Raw genomic sequence first — 24,225 nt, 5'->3', positions numbered from 1 at the left:
TTCAAATACAGATGATACATATGTACAGATTGATCATACGCTGGATACTTGATAGATCTCAACAGATTTCAAAGGATTAGAATAAGACTGTTTTCTGACAACAGTGGAATTAAGCTAAGGGAGTTAATAGCAAAAGGATAAGTGGAAATACTCTAGTGTTGGGATTTAAACAATATATTTCTAAATCACTGATGAATCAAAACAAATGACAGTGGAAGTTAAAGACTGTTTGGACTGAATGATAATGAACATATGTAACATCCCAAAACTTGTTTTCCTGGGCAATGAATGTACAAATGTGCGTTACAATTGATGTCTGTATGGATTGTGATAAGAGTTGTATGAGCCCCTAATAAAATAATTTAAAAAAAAACAAGGGATTTGGAAGTGATATAGAGAGTGGCAGTGGAGATGGTAATAAAGCCACTAGCTACTTGAAACAAAACAAAACAAAAAACCTTGTTTTCCCTTTCTAATATCACATTATGACTTAATTCAATAGTTTAGTCATTTATATTTAAAATATTTGCTATATTGAAAATTAATGAGCCCTGGGGACATGCACTAGTTTCTGCGTTAGGTTGCTAACCACAGAGTGAGCAGTTCGAATTCACTAGCAGCTTTGCCGGAGAAAGATGCGACTTTCTACTCCCATAAGGAGTGACAGAAACCCCCAGGGTCCTGCCCTGGAGGGTCACTGAGTTGGATTCGACCTGATGGCAGTGAGTTTTGAGGTGTTTTTATAATATTAAATAGGTATGATTTGATATTGCATTTAATATTCTTTATAGAATGGTAATGTCTTAAGTGATAGTTGATTGTGTATGCATTTTGGCTATTCAAGTAATTTATTATTGTACTGCATGCTGTTTCTGCCAGGTGCTGATGACGGTGGACTCTTATTTCTATCTCAGGTTACCTCATGAGACCGCAGGTGTGAGGGAGCCTTGCCATCAAGTCCATTTCGACTTTTAGCGACCCGAGTCGACCCGCCTGGGCAGAGTAGAACTGCCCTTGTGGCCAGCGTCTGAGACTGTAACTCTCTATGGGAGCAGAAAGCCTCGACTTTCTCCCATGGAGCAGTGGGTGTTCTCGAACTGCATCCCTTTTGGTTACAGCCCAATTCACAACCACTATGCCACCAGGGCACCTTTGTGGTTTTCCTTTTGTTAGTACATTTTATTTTTCCTTGTTTGGGTTGGGCGGGGGCAGCTAAAAGGCATTTTAAAAGGTCAAGTTTATTTTTCCATTTTGTAGAAAAAGTGCCTATACGAGAAAGAAAATGATAGGCTGGAAAAATAAGCCATGTATAATCGCTCTCTGATGATTGCAGACTTTTTACAAAAAAACACTCTCTTATGTGAAACACCTTCTCATTTGTGTGCTTCGTAAAAATATTTCTCTCCTATGTCATTAGGGAGTTCCAACCGTCCGCAGACAATATTTCAGTACCCCAGTAGTAATCATAGACCTCATCAGGGGAGGATGAGGGATTACAAGAGTAGTAGTCTTCACGTGTTGTGCAAATTTTAACTGTTTGTACATTTCCCTGATGACTAACGGTACTCAGCTCTTTAGAATCCCTTTCTCATATAATTTTCATGATGGTCTATTACTTCCCCATAGGCATTCCATTAATGTTGGACTAGGTAGTACACCCTGTTTCCCATTTTGAAAATGAAATTGAGGGTGGCATGAACATTTGGGGTGACTAATGAGAGAGAGCCCTGGTGACCTGGTGGGTATGTGTGGTGGCAGGAGACAGATGCAGCATCCTACACACAGAGAGAGGAAGCCCACGGGAAGTTCTGCCCTGCCCTGAGGGGTTGCTATGTGTTGCAATTCATGGCAATCAGAGAGAGAAAGAGGAATCCAAATATGATGGAGGGTGGGTTTTCCCAAGAAAAGGCTTTGGAAAAGCTTAGGCCTAATAAATCGGGCACAGTGCTTCTCCTTCTGATATTCTCTTATTGGAAACGCCAGACTTTTAGTTAGACATTTTCATCTGCACATGCAACTGTTCGTGACCATGTGAGTCTGGGAACTTTAGAGAAACAAGTCCACAGAAGCTCATGTATAAGAGAGAGTTTTATATAAAGCTTAAGTGTGCATCAACAAAACATCCCAACCCAGTGCTGCCCAAGCCCACAAGTCCAACATTAATCCATCTGTCCAACACCAATCCACAAAGTCACAAAGCAGACACAATGACGCCGACTGCAGGAGGAAAGTGGAATCAGTGAATGTGTAAGCATCTCAGCACTGGCAAGGGTTTCCACACGGCTGCTCCAGCACCCAGGGCTGCATCGGGGTAGGTCCATGAAGCTTCTCCTCTAGGATGTCTTGCAGGAAGTGAGCCTTGCCAGCTGAAGCAGGGAACTGGCTAAGGCAGCTGCACCCTGGTCTGACCATCACAAAACAAGAGACCTGAGAAATAGAAAGGCAAGGCGCACGGAGCCATTTATCCCTTTGCCCTTCAATGAACCCCACATGTGTTTATTGGCCAGATTGGCACAATAAACTAACTACCTCAGTGACCCTATAAGACAGGGCAAAACTGCTTCTTAGGGTTTCTAAGACTGTAAATCTTTGTGCGGACAGCCTCAGCTTTCTCCTACAGAGCAGCTGGTGGGTTTGAACCATTAGCCTTATGCTCATGCGTTCATTGTCTAATCACAGTGCCACCCAAATACTTATTTTATAAGTATTCTAAATTCATTGTGCTTGCTAATTTTTAGGTAAAACAATCATAGGCAAGGTAACAGGCTCGTGAGGTTATGAAGTTATCAGTGGATTAATCAATTACTGTATGAGGAAATGTTTAGCGAACTCTCTGGGGAAAAATGAAAACAGCTGAAGGTTCCTGTCATGCCCACCCAACAGCCTCAAGAATAGGGTGTCCATCTGAAATGTAAGAATTTGGGGTCTTGTTTTGTCATTTTAAAGTGTGCTTCTTGTTTTATATGTTTGTTACAGAAAAGTCTCAGATTTTATTACTTCCTCAATTAACTGCTAGCCCCTGACCCCCAAGAAGTTGTCAAGCTACAAGAGACATTTGAAGGTTGCTAACAATCATTTACCACGAGAGGACTAAGAAAGATTAATGTGAACACAAAACCTTAAAATGAAAACTCTTCAGCTCTGGGGCCACGTAAAGTACAACAGTAATAGAACTTTTGCCCAGCATCTTAAGGTTCAGCATAAGCCTCCATTTTCCCCCTATCATTTTATTGGGGGCTCATACAACTCTTATCACAGTACATGCATACATACATACATTGTGTCAAGCACATTTGTACATATGTTGCCATCATCATTTTCAAAACGTATGCTTTCTACTTGAGCCCTTGGTATCAGCTCTTCATTTTCCCCCCTCCCTCTCCTACCCTTCCTCCCTCATGAATCCTTGATAATTTATAAAGTATTATTTTTTTCAGTATTTTTTTTATGTCTTATCCTGACCAATGTCTCCCTTCAACCACTTTTCTGTTGTCCATCCCCCTGAGAGGGGATTATATGTAGATCATTGTGATGGGTTCCCCCTCTCTGTCCCCACCTTCTCCTTAGCCTCCTGGTATGGCTACTCTCAATATTGGTCCTGAGGGATTTATCTGTCCTGGATTCTCTGTGTTTCCAGTTCTTATCTATACCTGTGTATATGCTCTGGTCTAGCCAGATTTGTAAGGTATAGTTGGGGTCATGGTAGTGGGGGAGGAGGGGAGGAAGCATTAAAGAACTAAAGAAAGTTGTATGTTTAATCAGTGCTTTACTGCACCCTGACTGGCTCCACTTTTTGTTTTTTAATTCAACTTGAAGATAGAAAAGAGAAGAGAATTAAAAGAGGAATCCTGTAGGTTATCCCATGACAATATGGCAGTGTGGGGGGAGTTTGGATCTGATATTTGTTTAAAACAGGCTCACTTTGGGGCAATAGTACAAGATTCCACATTTAAACCACTCTGAGACTATACTAAAATACATTAAGTTATGCATTTTAACTAGGTGAGTTATATAGTATGTGACTTATTTCCTAATAAGTTAAATAATAAAGTTAAAAAATTAATGGGTGGAACTCCAGATGAAACAATATTGTCTATAACTCCATAAATGATGAAGTTTGGTAACTTGGGTCAGAGTACTCCATAGGACACAAAAATATACAATGTCATGATTCTTTTCTATAACGTTCACTATCAGATTTCTTTGGGGGCCAGTGAATTTTCTACTCTTGGATGAGTTTTTCTGTCTGTGTTGGACAGTAAGTTTTCTGGTTACTACCCCAAACCCATCTAATTTTAATAATTAGTGTCAACTCCACTGTGATAATCAAGATCATAAAATTGTCTTACAGTTAAACTTCTTTCTACCTAAAAAAGAAGCGTTCAGTGAGCGAGCCAAGATCACATTTTACATTTCATTTCCTAGAACTCCTCCTTATTCACACTAGGCATCCCCCAACGACCTGAGTTGAGGCAGCAAAGGGAGACAGAAGTAAACGAACAAGGACAACCTTGACTTAGACTGGTCACTGTGAGTTAGAAGTAATTCATAAACGGGGTTGGTTTTGCTGGGTGAGGTCTTGTTCTAACGCTACAGTTGCTCTCTCAACCTTGGGTCTAGTTGACATCTGAAATTGTTAGGGTGGCCATTCTTATTAAAACCCTTTTGCTGGAGGCTGTACCCCAGCTAACAGCGTTTAGCCTTTGGCCCTCAATTCTCCATCCCTCTGTGTGGTCCCTGCTCTTTCATAGAAACCCTTTTGGTAGCATCAGAACCAACCTAGACCTGGGCTGCCTCCTCCAGGGGGGGTCTGTGTCTTGCCTCAAGAGGAAATTAGGCCCCAATGTCTATGTCCCCTAAACTTGGGGACACACAAAACCATTTTCTGAGACGTCTCCCTATGTTCTACTTGTAACCCTGGTAGGATTGAGATTCCCCGCTTCCCTTATGAGCTGACAACTCAAATGATACCAGTCATTTCCAAAAGTAGATCTTTCACCCAAAGATAACCTTTCTTGGACTCTTACAGTCTCTTAAATACTTAGGAAGTAGACATTGAATTAAACCAAGGGCAGAAAATCCATTGTTAACCAGCTTTTTGCAAACCCTGCATAAAATAGCCAAGATTTTCATTGTGTAATTTTCAGTGACCTTGTCTCCTCTCCTCTAGACCTGTAAACTGAGAGTGGGAGAGGCATATTTTAACATCATGTTACAGACAGAAAACTAGTACAAATAAGAGAATTTAAAAAGATACGAAGGTAACCAGTGATATTTTTATAGCATCATTGTGAATTCACAGATGTAGACATTTTTTATGTGATTAATCCATGACCGCCACGAGCCTTATAATTTTGTGCTCAAATTAGAACATTTTTGGCTAGTGGGAGCCTCTTACAGTTTACTCCTGAGTCTTTTTAACACAGCCCTAATTATTTCTAATAGCTTCCTTGCTTTCTATGATGACAAGATGGTAAGCTCATTCTGTGTATTGCTGACTCAATCCTAAAATCAAGTCTTTCTCGAAAGAACTTTGGTTCCCCTTTATTTTGAAATGGCAGAAACACCACCATTTCAGAACTAGAGTGTTCATTGCTACTGGGTTCATCGTTGCCTCAAGGCTTTTCAGTGGACATAGCTAGGAATTTGTTTGGTTTTTTATATGAAATAAACTTCTTACTCTTGCACCTATTTCTACGCTTGATATTAGCCCAAAGGCCGAGAAGCAATGTCTTGCATCTATTTCTGAGATCTAAAGATCCTGGCTCTTAGTTCCACTCATATACTGACTCATTTGTATTATCTCAACACAAACATACGAGTCTCAGAAGGACTTCTTTACTTACATAAGTTATTGATGTTTATTGTTTCAGGAATCAGTGGTGTTCAGTGATGTGTCTGTAGACTTCTCTCAGGAGGAGTGGGAATGCCTGAACCCTGCTCAGAGGGATTTGTATAGGGATGTGATGTTGGAGAATTACAGCAATCTGGTTTCAATGGGTAAGAGGATCTCTACCAGTAATCTAAAGTCTTCTCTCTGGACTAGCCGCTGCTCCTCCTTTCACAGAGGAGTGAATTTTTCCGCTGCTTTTCAAGTTATCAGCTACATTTCTGTTCCCTGCTGGCATAGCGATCAGGCACTTGGCTTCTGTTCTAAAGGTCAGATTCAAATCCGACCAACCGCCCTCCAGAAAGAGGGCGTTGCAGTCTGTTTCCATAAAGAGTACAGCCTTTGAAACCCTCGACGCCAGTTCTACTCTGTCCTACAGGGTCACCATGAGTTGCAATAGACTCCGCAGCAATGATGGGGTTTGTTTGTTTGTTTTGTATTCCAAAAGAAAAGGTTTGACTTGCTCGGAACAGGAAGAGTGGGAAGTAAACCCTCCAGCTGCATCCACCCCCTTCCTTTGGCTGTGTCTGTAGTGGCATTGCTTCCTTGATCACCAGGGGATCCAGTGTAACCATGTATGCAGCACAGTATAACCATGTTCCTTATCTTTTCTCATAAGCAGGACCTTACATTCCTAAGCCTCAAGTGATCTCCTTATTGGAACAAGGGAAAGAGCCTTGGATGGTAGGCAAAAACCTTACAAGAGGCCTTTGTTCAGGTGAGTGAAAGATGACTGGCTAGAAGCAGGGCAGTGCACGATCAGGGAGCAAACAGTACCTTTGAGACGGGAGTTAGAAGCTTCCGTCAAGGCCCTGTGCCTATGGAGAAGAAGTCATTGCTTTTACTGTGAGCTTTCAAATGGCTTTCCTCCCTTCCTTCCAATGTTCACTCTTTCTACTGAAGTGCCCTTCACTTCCCCTCCAAAGAAAATTATTTTATAAATATTGTGGATTCCATTCCTTGCTATCTTTTTTCTGTCTCTTTAAACTGTGTTTTCCATTATCCAAACAAACCGAACTCACTGCTATCCAGTCAGTGTTGACTCGTGGCGACCCCCTGTGGGCTTTGGAGGCTATCACTCTTTATGGCAGTAAAAAGACCAGTCTCCCTCCCATGGAGCTGCAAGTGGTTTTGAAATGCTGAGCATGCAGATCACAGCCCAACATGGAACCACCACTCCACCAGGGCTCTTCCAACATTTACATCTTTCCCACCCGCTTCTTCCCCCTGCCCCATTTTTCATTGTGCTTCCTGCTAGTGACTTGTTCCATTCTCCTTTTACCCAACCTTTTCCAAAACTCTTTATTGTGAATTGTGTGAAGATTTACACTTAAGATCCTCTCCCCCCCCCCCAGCAACTTAAAGTACTTATCAAATCTCCTAATAGTTTACACTGCTGCCCCCTTACCCAACATTTTTCATTTCCAAATTTGTGCAAAGAAATTCACCAAGTGCTAAAGTTTACTAATTATGTCAGCTATTAAGAATTCAGACTCTGAAGTAGTGTTAAAATATATCCATAAATAAGTTCTGCAAAGTAGAATCTGATCAAAGGAAAAAACGGTCAGATAGAGGTGAACAGAATGTCAGTGGGTAAATAAGTAGAAGTGAAATTTAATTCATATTGAAATAGTATCTAGAGTTTTGGAAATGATTACCATCTCTAGCGTCTGTCTTAGTTATCCAGCACTGCTATAACAGACATACCACAAGTGGATAGCTTTTACAAACATATTTATTATCTCACCATTCAGGAAGCTACAAGTCCAAATTCCGGGCACTACATCTAAGGGAAAGCTTAGGAATGGCGCTAGAGGAATGTTCTTTTCTCTTTTCAATGTTTGTTCTTCGAGTTCTTGAGGGTTTTACGAGACAGCATCTAGCTTCCACATTTCTACTTGGTTTTGGTTGGTTGTTCAGTCTGCGCTTTTACATATCGCAGAAGATAGACGTAAGACATACCCTACACTAACACGCCTCCCTTAGTGAGAAAACTCATTCCTAAGTGGGATTGTAAACAGAGGTATACAAGTTAGGATTTATAACATGTATTTGTGGGGGCCACAGTTCAATCCCTAGCATTACCTGTAGACACAATGTTGGGGAAACTGTGTTTATGTCTATATTGAAAAGGAAAAGGTGGCAAAGAAGGAAAGATTCAGGACAGGGGGAAAAGAGTGTTTACTGAGCAATTACCATATACCAAGCATTGGTCTAGTTGCTGGGGTTATATTACTTAAGAAAAAAAATGCAAAGCTTTGTACTTCTGAAGCCTATATTATCGAGGAAGTGTATATGCATATGTAGAAAATGCCTGTTAGAATAGGTAGTCTAGGGAACCAAAACCAGTGACACTCATTTTTAAATCTATATGAAGGAACTTTATATCAAGAAGTAACCTAATGTCAAGAAAGGATCCCAACCCATTCCAGCTCAAGTCTTGGGTCCAGTACTAGGTGGAGGGAGTCCGTCTTCAGAGTCGCGGAGCTGAAGGCCAAGGATTCAGACAGGTAAAGGGGGATGCAGGGAGGTCACAGGCTGGCAGGTAGAGAGTCCCATGGATCCAAGGTTGGTGGAAACATGGCAGGCCAGAGGCAGCTTGGAGGTTGACTCTCAGGGTCAACTGCCCACCTGGGGCTACCTCTGGAGGCAGCTCCAGAGTCCCAGCAAGAATGAAGGTAAAGAGCAAGAGAGGAAGGAGACGTTCTCACTGCCTCTCTTTAGAAAAAGCCACACACCCCAGGAGGCATCATCAGATTGTAACCTGATTGAGAAATTAGACTTCACCCCTGTACATTCATATCAATTCCAGTTGACATAACATCTTAACTACTACAGCCTCTCTGATGAACTGAGTTCCTTCGTGTGATCTTTAGGCTTGGTTCTTTAAGAAAACAGCTTGCGAGCTTTCCCACTCTTGTCCCAGGGATTTATTACATTTCCTGGTTAAACATTAAACAACTTTGTTTGGTACTTTTTGTCTGGTTCGGGGCTGCAGCCTGCCCTGTGACTGGTATATAGTGTACCCTTTAAATGAAAAGTGTAACCTACGAAGAGGTGATTAATCAATTCACAACTGTGGCAGGAAGGCTATGCCTTGTAATTGACCAGTGGTTTATGTCTATAGGCAATCAACTCCACAGAAATTTCAGAAACAGAAATAGGAAGAGAGGAAACAGAGAAAAAGAAGGCAAGGAATCTCTAAAAGAGCTAAAACATAGGTCAGGGTCTGTCACACGGAAGGTAATGATGGACGGGCTTCGAAAGGACCCAGTGGCAGAACTGGCAGACCTGTTTGGAAGGAACCCAGTGACAGACAGGAGGGTCAAACGGAGCCTGCCCTGAAGGATAAAAGAGAAGCTTGTTCTCAGAGGACCAAGAGGAGACCTATCCTCAGAGGCTGAGAGGAGGCCACCCATAACCCAAAGGAGCTGAGAGAACGGGCCTGACACCGAAGAATGGAGCATCTGCTCCCATTCTTCCCAATCCTGAGAGTAGCATGCTGAGCCGGAGACAAAGCTATATAGCCTGTAGTTTCCTTTATTCGGGCACTTCACTCTAAGTTCTGTGTGGCCATTGCAACTGATTGCCAAATCCTGCTGTGGGAGGAGTGGTTGGTGTCCAAAGTAGTAAAAACGATTGAGAGTGCTGATATGATCCGAGTCAATAGCCCCCCTGAAATTAAACAGGTTATGACTACATTCTTCCTCCCAGCATTTCACACCCGTATTTAAGTATGAATAAATCTCTGTGTGTATTTCAGAGATAGGTCAGAGTATTGCCTGTTCATTCTTGGGGTCTTGTGGGCCTTGGTGTGGACTATGAATTTTATTCTGAGTAAAATGTAAAGCCATTGGATGATTTGAGAGGAGAAACATCATATTATTAAATGTTGCAAATTTTGGATTCCTTTTAGTAGAATTGGAGAGGTCAATGAACTTGAATGACTAGTACAAAAGATACCTTAATTTTAAGTGACCTCCAATTAAAAATTAGTATTTCTTCTTTTAGTATGTATTTACCAAACAAACCATAGTAGTATGAGCAGATCCTGTGACTTTTATAATAACATAAATCACAAATATTTTACATCATTTTACTCTTACATACCTATTAGAATATCATTCATGCTCATCAGTACTACAGAATTGCTCTAGTATTAAGCTTACTAGTAGATCTTGTTAATTAATATATGATTAATGAAGATAATTCTAAGCAGAAGAAATTCTTAAAGGTTCGGATAAGAAGGGAGAACTTGGGTTTTTGAAGAACTAAAGAAAGCCGTGTTGCTGGGCTTTGTGAGCAAGTGACAATTGAGTATCGTACAAGGTTGGAGAGGAAGGAATCACATCATTCCGCCATCACTGGTGATCATGAGGAGTTGGGTTTTGATCAGGAAACAAGTCGGACCAAATGTTCTTTTGGTCCCTGACTAGATTAAACAGTATGATAATTTAATGTGGGAGATTGGGTTAGGCTTCATCAGTAGGCTAGGTAAGAGGTGATTCCGATTTTAGAGAGGACCTTGGCAGTGGAGGATTACTAAACAACTTAACTAAATGAAAGTTGCAGAGCTATCCAAAAGAGGATAAGAGAAACATAATTCTCCCCAAATGAATTCCCCATTTCTGCCTTGAGATGTTCTAGTAGGCTCCACTTTAATGACTTATAGGGAAAACCTAATATCCCCATGTTGGATAAGAAATTCTTCCACAATAATAGCTATTAGATAGTCAACATTTTACTCAAAGTCACAAACATACATTCTCCGTATTCATCCTCCCAGTAATAGCAAATGGAGGATTATCTCCCTTTTACAAATGAAAGATCCAGACTAAAAACAAGCTCACTACTATCAAGTTAATTCTGATTCTTAAGAACCTGACAATGAAGAACTGCCCCTTTGGGTTCCAACACTGTAACTCTTTATGGGATTAGAACGCCTCATCTTTCTCCTGAGGCTGGTGGTTTTAAACTGCTGACCTGGCAGTAATCCACTATGCCACCAGAGCTCAAAATGAAGGATAAAACAAAAAGCCAATTACGTTCAAAGATAGGGCTCAGCTCTTATCAAACTGCTGGCATCTTTTCAGGGTGGTGTGTTGTACTTACTGTCTTACTTTGTTTCCTCTAAAACTCTTTAACACCTCCCTTCTCCGTCACTGATGTTGTACATGAGCAATCTCTCTTCCTCTTCCAAGATAAGCGTCATAGAATTCTTCAACAAAAATCCCAGTATATTCACATAGTCCCAGTATATTCACATATTCTTCAACAAAATCCCAGTATATCACATATTCTGGTTATGGGAGAGTCTTTCTCAATAACCACTCACATCAAATTACAGTGAACCCTCGTTTATCGCGGTTAATCGGTTCTAGACCCTACCGTGATAAATGAAATTCTGCAAAGTAGGATTCCTTATTTGTAAATCAAATATTTTCGTAGTTAGAGCATAGAGGACATGAAAAAACACCCTTTAGTCACCATTACACTCGTATTACACAATTTATTAAACGAAAAAGGGAAAATACAGTAAAACATTTTGGACATTACAATTATCATTTATTATTTATTATTTATGTTATCAAGCGTGTACAGTATGAGCCAATCAATGGCAGTAATGACAGAGCATGCGCTGTTACGCAAAAACCGCGATAGAGTGAAGCCGCGGAAGTCGAAGCGCGAAGTGGCGAGGGTTCACTGTAGATTAAAACCTTAGATTCACATCAAGCCAATTGCCCTTGTAGCTAACCCTTTGTTACCTTCTTCATATTTTAGTCATTATATCCTTTATTATAGAGCCTAAGAATCTTCCCCTATGTGCATTTATCGCTCTTAGGAGACCTTTAATCGAAGGGAAATTTTTCCATGTTTTATGCTCCATATAATATAATGACACACACTCTCACACACAAATACATGCATGCCTATATGTAATTTAATTTTGACATCATTCAGGAGCCCTGAATGGTGGCATAGGGGTCGCTTGGACTGCTAACCACAAGGTCAGCAGTTTGAAACCACCAGCTGCTCCTCAGGAGAAACACAAGGGTTTCTACTGTAAAGAGTTGGTCTTAGAAATCCACAGGGGCAGTTCTAGCCTGGCCTATAGGGTCACTTTGAGCCAGAATTGAACCTATGGCAGTGAGTTATAATTATCATTCAATATGGAAAGTAGTCTTAAGTACTGTACATTCACTAAGCTTTACAGATGATTCTGGTCCACATCATATTTGAGAATCATTGTGAAGTAGACAAGTTCCTATCAACACATTTAAGCAGAACTGACAAGAACACTTTCCCTTAAGGGCATCTTCCCCACCCCACCTCCCTTTGCGCGCCCTCTGCTTGGCTTAAGGGCATCTGTTTTAACATCACAATGGAATGCAGGTTTGTAAGTGCCCTTAAGCAATTCTTGTTTAAACTACCCCTCTCTCCTTATCAAGAGCACCTTAAGCCTTTCTCCCAGGGACCTGGAGTGTTCCTTTCCCATCCCCGCTAGGAGGACAAGCTGGAGAGAAAATCCAGGAATAGGATCATAAAACAAGGCACCTGAACCTTTACCTATACTTTTCTTTTACTTCTGTCAATACCACTTAGTGATATATGTATTTTAACTTGCTTTTTCTTCTGCTTTTTGTATTCTACCCTCCCTGAATAATATAAAAAGGCTTGGCCAGGGAATACAGGCACTGCAGTCTGTTGGCTAGTTCCTTTGAACGTCCCCATCCCTGCAGTCCGGCCTAGCCTGGTATACAATAAAGACTTCACATAATTCTAACTGGACATTGTAGTGGTCCTTTTACCTGAACCCACAACAATTGTAGTAATAGTTCCATAGTTTCCTTCTTCTACTTCCTGCATTATATTTCATTAATTTCTGTAAAGTTTCTGTCCACTTTTTGGGTTATAGAGGTACATTTTTTTAACTGCATGCCATTTAGTACTAGATATTATTTTCACTTTAATTTCTCCATTTATGTTATAAAAGTTGAACTTATAACCAAAGAAGAAAAAGAATCTTTAACATTTCATTTTCTTTCAGATCTGGAATCAATGTGTGAAACCAAGTTATTATCTCTAAAGAAGGAAGTGTATGAAATAGAATCATGCCAGAGGGATATACTTGGACTTACAAAGCAGGGCCTGGAAGACTCCAACTTTAGAGATATCTTGGACTACAGAGTCCACTTGGGAAGAAATCTGGGATATTTCAGTCCTGAATACATGCCCATATTTTCTCAACACACGTTTCTTAATCTACATCAAATAGTTAATAATGAAGAGAAACCCTATGAATGTAAGAAATGTGGAAAGGCCTTTAGCCAAAACTCACAATTTATTCAACATCAGAGAATTCATATTGGTGAAAAATCTTATGAATGTAAGGAATGTGGGAAATTTTTCAGCTGTGGCTCACATGTTACTAGACATCAAAGAATTCATACGGGTGAAAAACCCTTTGAATGTAAGGAATGTGGAAAGACCTTCAGTTGTAATTCATACCTTTCTCAACATCAGAGAATTCATACTGGGAATAAACCCTATGAATGTAAAGAATGTGGAAAAGCCTTTAGTTACTGCTCAAATCTTATTGACCACCAGAGAATTCACACTGGTGAAAAACCCTATGAATGTAAAGTTTGTAGGAAAGCATTTACAAAGAGCTCACAGCTCTTTCAACATGTGCGAACTCACACAGGTGAGAAACCCTATGCTTGTAAGGAATGTGGCAAAGCCTTTACTCAAAGTTCAAAGCTTGTTCAGCATCAGAGAATCCATACTGGTGAGAAACCATATGAATGCAAGGAATGTGGTAAAGCCTTCAGTAGTGGCTCAGCACTCACCAATCATCAGAGAATTCACACTGGTGAGAAACCCTATAATTGTAAGGAATGTGGGAAGGCTTTTACTCAGAGTTCACAACTTCACCAACATCAGCGAATCCACGCCGGTGAGAAACCCTTTGAATGTTTTCAATGTGGGAAGGCTTTTACTCAGAATTCACAACTTTTTCAGCATCAGAGAATTCATACAGACGAAAAACCATATGAATGTAATGAGTGTGGAAAGTCCTTTAATAAATGTTCAAACCTTACTCGGCATCAGAGAATACATGATGGTGAAAAGCCCTATAACTGTAAAGACTGTGGGAAGACATTTAGTAGTGGCTCAGACCTCATTCGTCATCAGGGAATTCATACTGATGGAGAATAAAAAGTAAAGCTCTTCCCACCTTAATAGTTTAATTTTTTAAAATCATGCATAAGTGTTACATTCTCCAAATATTTTTAAAGTCTCAAAATTTGTATTTTATATGCTTTAATGCAGAAGTATTTCACTCTACAATAAAAATCAAGGCCTAAATGACCATTTGTCTTCCTTCCCTGAAAATCATATCCCTTATAATTGACTCAATACCATCCTTCTCAGTTGTTTTATTTACCTTCCTGCTGTTATGTTATATTGTTTACATTTGTGTTTCAGGGTTATCTTCCCTCCTGATACATGTATTTGTACTTGTAGCTAGATGCTGTTTAGATTTTGTTGCCTTTAGTACAAGGGACTTCAAATGGTTTGTGGGAAAAATCTTTTTTCATTTTGTTTTTCCAGGAGCTTTTGGAACCCCACTTATATTTCTAAATTCTTTGTAGAATTATAACTTTGTTTTTTAAATCAGTGTTAATGCTTTTATTTCATTTTATAAATTTATACTAATTAGAAGAACATAAAACACTAAAATGCCGAGATACTTGGAATAATACCAAGTACAGTGCAGTAATTTCAATTTTTTGGAGAAAATCCTATCAGATTTGGTTTATGGAATTTTTAAAATCATTTTATTAAGGGCTCATACAACTCTTGTCATAATCCATACATACATCAATTGTGTAGAGCACATTTGTTCATCCATTGTCATCATTCTCAAAACATTTGCTCTCCACCTAAGCCCCTGGCATCAGCTCATTTTTTGCCCCTCTCTCCCCGCTCCCCGCTCCCTCATGAACCCTTGATAATTTATAAATTATTGTTTTGTCATATCTTGCCCAGTCCGACATCTCCCTTCACCCAATTTTCTGTTGTCCATCCCTCATGGAGGAGGTCACATGTAGATGCTGGTAATCGGTTCCCCCTTTCCAACCCACCCTCCCTCTACCTTCCCAGTGTTGCCACTCACACCACTGGTCCTGAAAGGATCATCGGCTCTGTTTCCAGTTCCTATCTGTGCCAGTGTACATGCTCTGGTCTAGCCAGATTTGCAAGGTAGAAGTGCGATCATGATAGTGGGGGGTGTGGAGGAAGCATTTAGGAACTAGAGGAAAGTTGTATGTTTCATCGTTGCTACATCACACTCAGACTGGCTTGTCTCCTCCCCGAGAATCTTCTGTAAGGGGATGTCCAGTGGCCTACAAATGGGCTTTGGGTCTCCACCCCGCACTCCCCCCTCATTTTTTTATTCTGATGATGCCTGATACCTCATCCCTTCAACACCTCGTGATCACACAGACTGGTGTGCTTCTTCCATGTGGACTTTGTTGCTTCTCACCTGGATCGCCGCTTGTTTACCTTCAAGCCTTTAAGACTCCAAACGCTATATCTTTGGATAGCTGGGCACCATCCACTTTCTTCACCACATTTGCTTATTCACCCAGTTTGTCTTCAGCGATCATATTGGGGAGGTGAGCACACAATGATATGATTTTTGTTCTCTGATGCCTGATAACTGATCCCTTCAGCACCTCATGATCACACAGGCTGGTGTGCTTCTTCCATGTGGGCTTTGTTGCTTCTGAGCTAGATGGCTGCTTGTTTACCTTCAAGCCTTTAAGACCCAAGACACTATATCTTTTGATAGCTGGGCACCATCAGCTTTCTTCACCACATTTGCTTGTTCACCAGCTTTGTCTTCAGCGGTTGTGTTGGGAAGGTGAGCATCATAAAATGCCAATTTAATAGAAGAAAGTATTCTTGCATTGAGGGAGTACTTGGGTGGAGGCCCAATGTTCTTCTGCTACCTTAATACTAAACATAAATGCACATAGATCTATTTCCCCATCCTGATATAAAAATATATTTGCATATGTACATTCCTTTATCTAGACCTTTATAAATGCCCTTTGCCTCCCAGCTCTTTCCTCTATTTCCTTTGACTTTCCTCCTGTCCCACTATCATGCTCAGTCCCCACCTGGGTTTCAGAAATTCCTCTTGGTTACATTACCCGTGATCATGCCCTACCAGGCCTCCCACACCCTCCTCATAACCGATTTGGATCATTTGTTGTTCCCTTGTCCGTGGGTTTGTTAACACCACTACCTTTCCCCCCCACCTCCCCCTCTCCCATGTCCCCAGGAACTGTCGATCCCATTGTTTTCTCCTCCAGATTGTTCATCCAGCCTATCTTATTTAGACAGACCTGCGGAGATAATAACATGCACAAAAACAAGACAGAGCAAAACAAAGCAACAATATACAACAAAACAACAACAACAAACCAATGACAAAAAAAACAAAACAACAAGAAAAGCCTGTAGTTAGTTCAAGGACTGTTTGTTGGCCTTTAGGAGTGTTTTCCAGTCCAGTCTGTGGGGCACCACACCCTGGCCCCAAAGTCAACCTTCAGCATTCCCTGGGGACCTCACAGCTCCGTTCCCTTGCTGATCTGTTGCACCCCCTTAGTGTTTTGCCTAGGTGCGGCGGGATCAGATTGGGCGCAATTCCCACACTGTGTCTTCGGTGTTGTCCCCTGTAGGGCTATGGGTCAGTGAGGGATGTCATGTCTCATAGTGGGGCTGGCCATGTGGTCCTTGGTTTATGGAATTGTAATCATGGTAGATATGCTGTGCTTTTTACATGCTACAATATATCATGTTTTCCATCTCAGTAAATATAGATATTATGTTCATGCATTATGCTCATGCTGATGAACGTTTTTAGCTCCAATTTTTTGCAATTATAAAAGTGGCTCTGATTAAGAAAACCAAAATTTATTTTTGAATGCTTGCTTGATTTTGTTTTCTTTTAAGATGTATTTTAAATGCTGAAATTATCTACATATTCTTTTTATAAAATGTTATTTTTCTTTCTTTTTTAAATCAACAGTCCTAATCCCAATCTCATACTACAAAGGTAACTATTGTTAGCAAATACTTGTTTATCCTTCCCTATATTTTTCCAATTTTGCTTATATAAATACTGTTTTATTTCTTATGTACAAGTATATATAATTATGTATTGTTTTGCTGTGAAGATTCAATGGATTAATAAATACCAAGTACTTAGAACTATTCCTCTCACATAGTAAATATTTAGTCAAGTTTTACATTATTTTCATCAGTGCATTCTCTTTAAAAAAAATCATTTTATTGGGGGCTTGTACAACAATCTATACATACATCCATTGTGTCAAGCACATTTGTACATTTGTTGCCATCATTATTCTCAAAACATTTGCTTTCTACTAGAGCCCTTAGTATCAGCTCCTCATTTTTCCCCTCCCTCCCCGCTCTCCTCTCCCTCATGAACCCTTGATAACTTATAAACTATTATTTTGTCATATCTTACATTGTCCATGTCTCCCTTCACCCACTTTTTTGTTGTCCATCCCCCAGAGAGGAGGTTATACGTAGATCCTTGTAATCAGTTCCCCTTTTCTACCTCACCTTCCTGGTATCACCACTCTCACCACTGGTCCTGAAGGGATCATCTGTCCTGGATTCCCTATGTTTCCAGTTCCTATCTGTCCCAGTGTACATTCTCTGGTCTAGCCAGATTTATAAGGTAGATTTGGGATCATGATAGTGGGGGTGGTGTGGAGGAAACATTTAGGGACTAGAGGAAAGTTGTGTTTCATTGTTGCTACACTACACCCTGACTGGCTCATCTCCTCCCTGTGACCCTTCTGTAAGGGGGTGTCCAGTTGCCTACAAATGGGTCTTATGTCCCCAATCTGCACTCCCCCTCATTCCCAATTATTTGATATTTTGTTCTTTGATACCTGATCCCTTCTACACCTCATGGTCACACAGGCTGCTGTGCTTCTTCCATGTGGGCTTTGTTGCTTCTGAGTTAGATGGCCATTTGTTTACCTTCAAGCCTTTAAGACCCCATATGCTATATCTTTTGATAGCCGGGCACCATCAGCTTTCTTCACCGCATTTGCTTATGCACCCATTTGTCTTCAGCGATCGTATTGGGAAGGTGAGCACACAATGATATTATTTTTTGTTCTTTGATGCCTGATACTTGATACCTTTGACACTTTTTAATCACACCGGCTGGTGTGCTTCTTCCATGTGGGCTTTGTTGCTTCTGGGCTAGATGGCCACTTGTTTATCTAGTACATTCTTTATAATAATAATAATAACAATAATAAGGATTTTAACCATGTTGCTTGTCTCTTTCAAAATCAGAAAATTCATAATAAAGAGAAAATAATTTTTAAAATGTGGGATGGACCACGTTGAGCCCTAAAGCAAGCTGGGCATTAAATAGGGAAAACCATAAAATAATTTTGATGTTTGAATTATAGTGTTAGCAAAGAATACTAGAGAAACAAACGCATTTATCTTGGAGGAAGTACAGCCAGAATACCCTATAGAGATGAGGATGCTGAGGCTTTATTTCACATACTTCAGATGTATTGTCAGGAGGGACCAATCCTAGAAAAGGACACCATGGTTGGTAACAAAGAGGGTCACTAAATAAGAGGAGGATCCTCAACTAGATGGATTGACACTGTAGCTGCAGTAGTGGACCCAAACATAACAATTGTGAGGAGATAGAAGGGTAAGGCAATGTTCCTTCTGTTGTGCATCGAATTCTTATGAGTTGGAACCAACTCAGCGGTAAGTTACAGCAAATTTAACCATGTAGGTGAAAAATTTGTGCACAAAACACTAATAGTGAAAGAAATGAAAGACTTAAATAAATGGAAATAAAATCCATTCCATACTCACATTTGGAAGATTTAATAATGTTAAGATGTCAGTGCTACCCAAAAATGGTTTACAGATTTAAAACAATCACTGTCAAAACTCCCAACAGCATTTTGGCAGAAATAGAAATGTCTTAAGGTCATAGTAAATTACAAAGGGGTCTCATAAAGCCAGACTAATCTTGAAGACGATGTAAGTTTGAGGACACATACTTCCCAATTTCAAGACATACAACAAAACTACAGAAATTAAAACAGCCTGATATTGGCATAATGGTACACATATTTAAAATTTGAGAGTCTAGAATACAGTTAAAAAACTATGAGCAGTTGGTTTCAAAATGGGTGCTAAGTCTACTCATTGTGTAAATATAAATATAACTGTCTTTTCCACAAGAAGTAGTGCTAGGACAGCTAAGTTTACACATGAAAAATGAAATAGGACCTTTAACCCACACCATATATATGAAAATTAGCCTAAAATGGATCAGTGACCTAAATATAAGAACTAAATCCATAAAAGAGGAAAACCAGTAAATTTTCAAGACCTTATTTTTCACAATAGGTTTTTGGATTCAACAAATATAAACAGCAACAAATAATTTGAACTTCATAAAAAAGATGTGCATCTGACAAAATAATTTCTAAATTATCAAGGGTTCATGAGGGAGGGGGGAGTAGGGAGGGAAGGGAAAAATGAGGAGCTGATACCAAGGACTCAAGCAGAAAACAAATGTTTTGAGAATGATAATGGCAACAGATGTACAAATGTGCTTGACAATGGATGGATGGATGGATTGTGATAAGAGTTGTACGAGCCCCCAATAAAATGATTTTTTTTTAAAGATGTGCATGAAAGAGTATATCAACAAATGAAAAGGGGAAGAGAGAATGGGTAAATTATACTTACAAGTCACATTTGATAAGAGTTTACTATCTAGAGTATAGAAAGAACTTATTTACAATTAAGAAGAAGACATCTCAGTAATTGGGCAAGGGGATTTATTCCAAGAAGACTCATGTACATTGCCATAAGCACACGAAAAAAGATTCAGTGCTACTACGTAGATTCTGACTCCTCATGACCCTATATAGGGTTTCCAAGTCTGTAAATCTTTACTGAAACAGAAAGCCTCGTTTTTCTCCCATGGAGTGGCTAGGGGATTTGAACTATGGACCTTGCAGTTAGGAGTCCAATATGTAACCCACTCACGGGCAGAACTCCTTCATTCGTTTTTAGGGAGATGCAAACCAGAACCATACTGAAATAACAATTTACAATCACAAGGATGTCTATCTATAATCAAAGTAAAAAAAACATGTTGGTAAGAATGTAAAAAAAGTGGAAACCTTGTGTGTGGGATCAGGCACCACAAATGAACTGGTCCCTAGGAGCGGTTGTGCGATTACAGAAAATAAGAACAGCGAGGCACAGGGCCTCCTCCTGATGTCAGGATCAAGAGGGTGAATGTATTTTCCAACGGGCTTATATAGTCATGGGGCTTGCAAACCTGTGGCAGGCACATCTGTAATAGGGTGGCTGGATACTAGAGTTAAGTCAATGGCTTAACCTTGCATGTCACTGAGCTGTCTCAACCTTGGACATCCCTAAGCTTTCTCCAGGGGAACAATCTGTGATCAGTATCAGAAAGGAGTCACCTGCACTTTGGGTGGGATGGACAATAGAGTCTGACCATTCTTTGAGAAAGATAGCCTCTGGGCACATAGTGAGCAGCTAGACACAAGCAAGAGACGTCCTTAAAGTGGCACTTTTGTGGAGGGACGTTTTTCAGTCTGGAGAATGTGTATTGGGAGTCATCTCCATCATAACTGTGGGAGCTCTCCCCCATTAGAGTCAGCCTTCCAACCCCCCTGATAAGAAGCGTAGAGAAATTGGCCACTTAAATTTCCATCCAGTCCCTCAGCATTCCACACTTGTGCATTGCTGCTGAGGATGTAAAATGATGCAGCCATTGTGGAAAATAGTTTGATGACTCCTCAAGACTTTAAGCAATAAGACCACGCTGTTGTTGTTTTGTACCTTGTTGAAACAATTCCAACTGTAGAAACCCTATGTGTTAACAGTAAAACTGTTTCATACAGTTTTCTTGGCTGTCATCTTTATAGAAAGAGATCTCCAGGTCTTTATGGTGGTGTTGACAGATTTGAATCAATAGCCCTTTGGTTGCCAGTGAAGTGCAAATTATTTGCTCTACCCGGGACCTTATGTCCCAGAAATGCCACTCATACATATACCAAAAGAGTAGAAACTGGGGACTCAAATCTATTTGTATACCAATGTTCATAGCAACATTATGTGCAACAGCCTCAAGGTGGAAATAAATAGCATTAACCTGTAAGTAAATATATATATTTATTTTATTTATTTATATATATATATACATATATATTCACACACATACATACAGTGAGATATGTATTTCCAGCTGTATTACTCAGTCATAAAAAGGTCTGATACATACTACAACATATGTGAACCTTAAAACATGCTAAGTAAAATTCAGCCAGACACAAAAGGATTAATATGCTTTTACTTACATGAAATATACAGAATAAGCAAATTCATAGAGACAAAATAGGGGGGGGGAAGTTTAACATGAGAGTAGAAGGGAAAATTAGTACAAAGGGGGTTTATTTGCTTATTTTAATTTTAAAATTAACAAGTGACTGTATCAAGGTCAGCACGACAAAGATAAGACTGTGCCCATAGACATTCAGCCTCAGAAACCAAAGGGGCCATTCCAGTCTCTCCTACAAGGTCCTTCCTTATGAATTGGACCGTGCTCTGTGGCAGTGGGTTTGATTTCGGTATAGCATTGCCAGAAGATACAAAGAATTTACACTAGCCAAGTATTAAGTCTGCCTATCCATGAGCATAGGATATTCTTCCATTTATGCAAGTCCTTTTTAGTTCCTTGTAGTAATGTTCTGTAGTTTTCTCTGTATAGTTCGTTTGTTTCTTTAGTTAAGTCTATTCCTAAGTAATTCATCTTTTGTATGGTTATTGTAAATGGTATTGATTTAATGTCCTTTTCATTAACTCTTTGCTAGCATACAGGAACCCAATTGATTTCTGATTAACTCTGTATCATGCTACCCTGAAAATTCCTTGACTGTTTCCAGGGAGCTTTTTGTGGAAACTTCTGGGTTTTCTATATATATAGGATCATATCACCTGCAAATACAGAGTTTTACTTCTTCTCTGCCTATTTATATTCCCTTGATTTTGTTGTTGTTGTCTGATGCCTTCGGCTAAAACTTCCAGCATGATGTTGAATAATAGGGGACATCCTTGCCTGGTCCTTGTTTTGAGTGGGAATGTTTCTAGCTTTTCCCCACTGAGCATGATGTTGGCTATTGGCTTCTCATATATAGCTTTTCTTATGTTGAGGAACCTTCCTTCTATTTCTGTTTTGTTGAGTGTTTGGGTGTTGAATAGTGTCAAATGCATTTTCTGCATTTATTGATATAATCATGTAGTTTTTATTTCTTACCTTATTTGTGTGGTGGATTACATTGATTGTTTCTCAGATATTGAACCATCCCTGTATACCTGGAGTGAATCCCATTCAGTCACGGTGAATTAATTTTTTGATATGCTGCTGTATTTTATTGACCAGGATTTTGTTGGGGAATTTAGCCTATGTTCATGAGGGATATTGGTTTGTAATTTTCTATCGTTGTGGGGTCTTTGCTTGGTTTGAGTATCAGTCTTATACTGGTTTTATAGAATGAGATTGGGAGTTTGTTGTCTTTTTCTATGTTCTGGAAGAGTTTGTGTATATGTCAGATTTTCTTTGATTGTTTGGTAGAATTCCCCTGTGAAACCGCCTGATCCTGGGATTTTTTTGGTTGGTAGTTTCTTAATGACCTACTCTTTCTTCTGTTATAGGTCTGTTGAGTTTTTCAATATCTGTCTAAAATAATTTGAGTGAGTGGTGTGTTACTAAGTATCTGTCCATTTCTTCTCGATTGTCAAATTTGAGTATAGTTTTTCATAATAGTGTTATGATTCTTTTATTTCATTTGGATCTATTGTGAAGTCACTGTTTTCACCTCTTATTCTGGTATTTGCATCTTTTCTTTGCTAAGTTTGCAGTGGTCTGTCTATTTTGTTAATCTTTTCAAAGAACCAGCTTCTTGTTTTGTTGACTTTTTTCCTTTGTTTGTTTGTTTGTTTTCCATGTCATTTATTTCTGCTTTAATCCTTATGGTTTCTTTCCTTCCTTTATTGGAGGGATTGTGTTGTTGTCCTTGTTCCAGTTCTTGAAGGTGCTGTTAGGCTATTGATTTTAAGTTTCTTTTTTCATATGTGTGTTGATAGCTATAACTTGGTCTCTGATATTAAAAAAAATAATTCATTTAAGTATACCTCTTTGCAATATTATTTAGTGGTTATTATATGGATACAACCTTAACTTTTCATACTAAGCTTAGTTACTATTGACCACTTTATATATAAGAAATTCACCATGCATCTTCTAGAATATGGTTTCTATGCACACGTCTTCCTTGATCAATTTCTCATTGTTCTACAATCAATTTTCTCGTTCACAAACTTCTGTACACTCTTTTGTTATTTCAAGTGACTTTCTACCCTTAGAATCACAGTTTTGCCTCCATGCGTTTGTTCATCATTTCCCTACCTTCTGGCAGAAAAGACCAAGTTTCATATATCCCTAAGCTCTGAAGTCAAACCAGGCTCTGAAAACAATATAATGGATTATTTAGTTCGTACTTCATGCTCAAGCTGAATGTCTTGCCTTTACAGCTCTTATGACCCGTCACCCTGATGTTGCACATGCTGATCTACTTGTTCTAGAGTGCGAACATCGTGAAGCAGGAGCCATCTGTGACTGTGTCCTCAGTAAACAGCACAGGGCCAAAGTCACAGTGGGTCATCAGTCAGTATCTGTTGACTCAAAATATAAAGGACAATGGGCAACTTTCAACATAATTTTGTTTTCTCTGTAGCACAGAGCTAGATGATAAAAGGAATCTTGGATAAATTATCATTGTAAATTCTGACCTATGAACACTTTAAAAGTCAATGCCCATCCATCCCTACCAAAAAATTTCCCCATGACTCAATGTCAATGATTTCAGCTTCTACAGAGATCTGTTTTATTCAAGGATTTGGTTGTGGGCTTCAGCCAAGAGGAGTGGCATCAGCTGAATCCTGATCAGAGGGCCCTGTATTCGGCTGTGATGTTGGAGACCTATAGCAACTTCTCTCAGTGGGTGTATTAGTCTGGGTACTTTGGAGAAACAAATCCACGGCGACTGACGTATAAGAGTTTTATGTAAAGAAAAGGTGCATCACGAAAACATCCCAACCCAATGCTGCCCAAGCCCACAAGTCCAACATTAACCCAT

General features: G+C 39.6%; 1 protein-coding gene across 5 annotated transcripts in view; it reads left to right on the top strand.

Annotated features, from left to right (window-relative positions):
• The window catches only part of LOC115870330 (zinc finger protein 383), a 68,550-nt gene extending 53,802 nt beyond the window's left edge, over positions 1-14,748 (top strand). For 3 of the 5 annotated variants that reach the window (XM_045292904.1, XM_045292903.1, XM_045292905.1), the window contains exons 3-5: positions 5,874-6,000; positions 6,510-6,608; positions 12,939-14,748. In XM_045292904.1, coding sequence (XP_045148839.1) covers positions 5,874-6,000; positions 6,510-6,608; positions 12,939-14,110 — 1,398 coding nt within the window. In that variant the 3' untranslated portion in view covers positions 14,111-14,748. The remainder of the gene's footprint in view (positions 1-5,873; positions 6,001-6,509; positions 6,609-12,938) is intronic. The other 2 variants (XM_045292906.1, XM_045292907.1) reach the window with 2 other exon arrangements.
• The last annotated feature ends 9,477 nt before the right edge of the window (positions 14,749-24,225 follow it).

The sequence above is a fragment of the Echinops telfairi genome, unplaced genomic scaffold (genome assembly GCF_000313985.2).
Source record: "Echinops telfairi isolate 266 unplaced genomic scaffold, ASM31398v2 ScPeMD7_655;HRSCAF=1070, whole genome shotgun sequence".
Lineage (NCBI taxonomy): Eukaryota > Metazoa > Chordata > Mammalia > Afrosoricida > Tenrecidae > Echinops > Echinops telfairi.
This window is presented reverse-complemented; position numbering and strand designations above follow the sequence as displayed.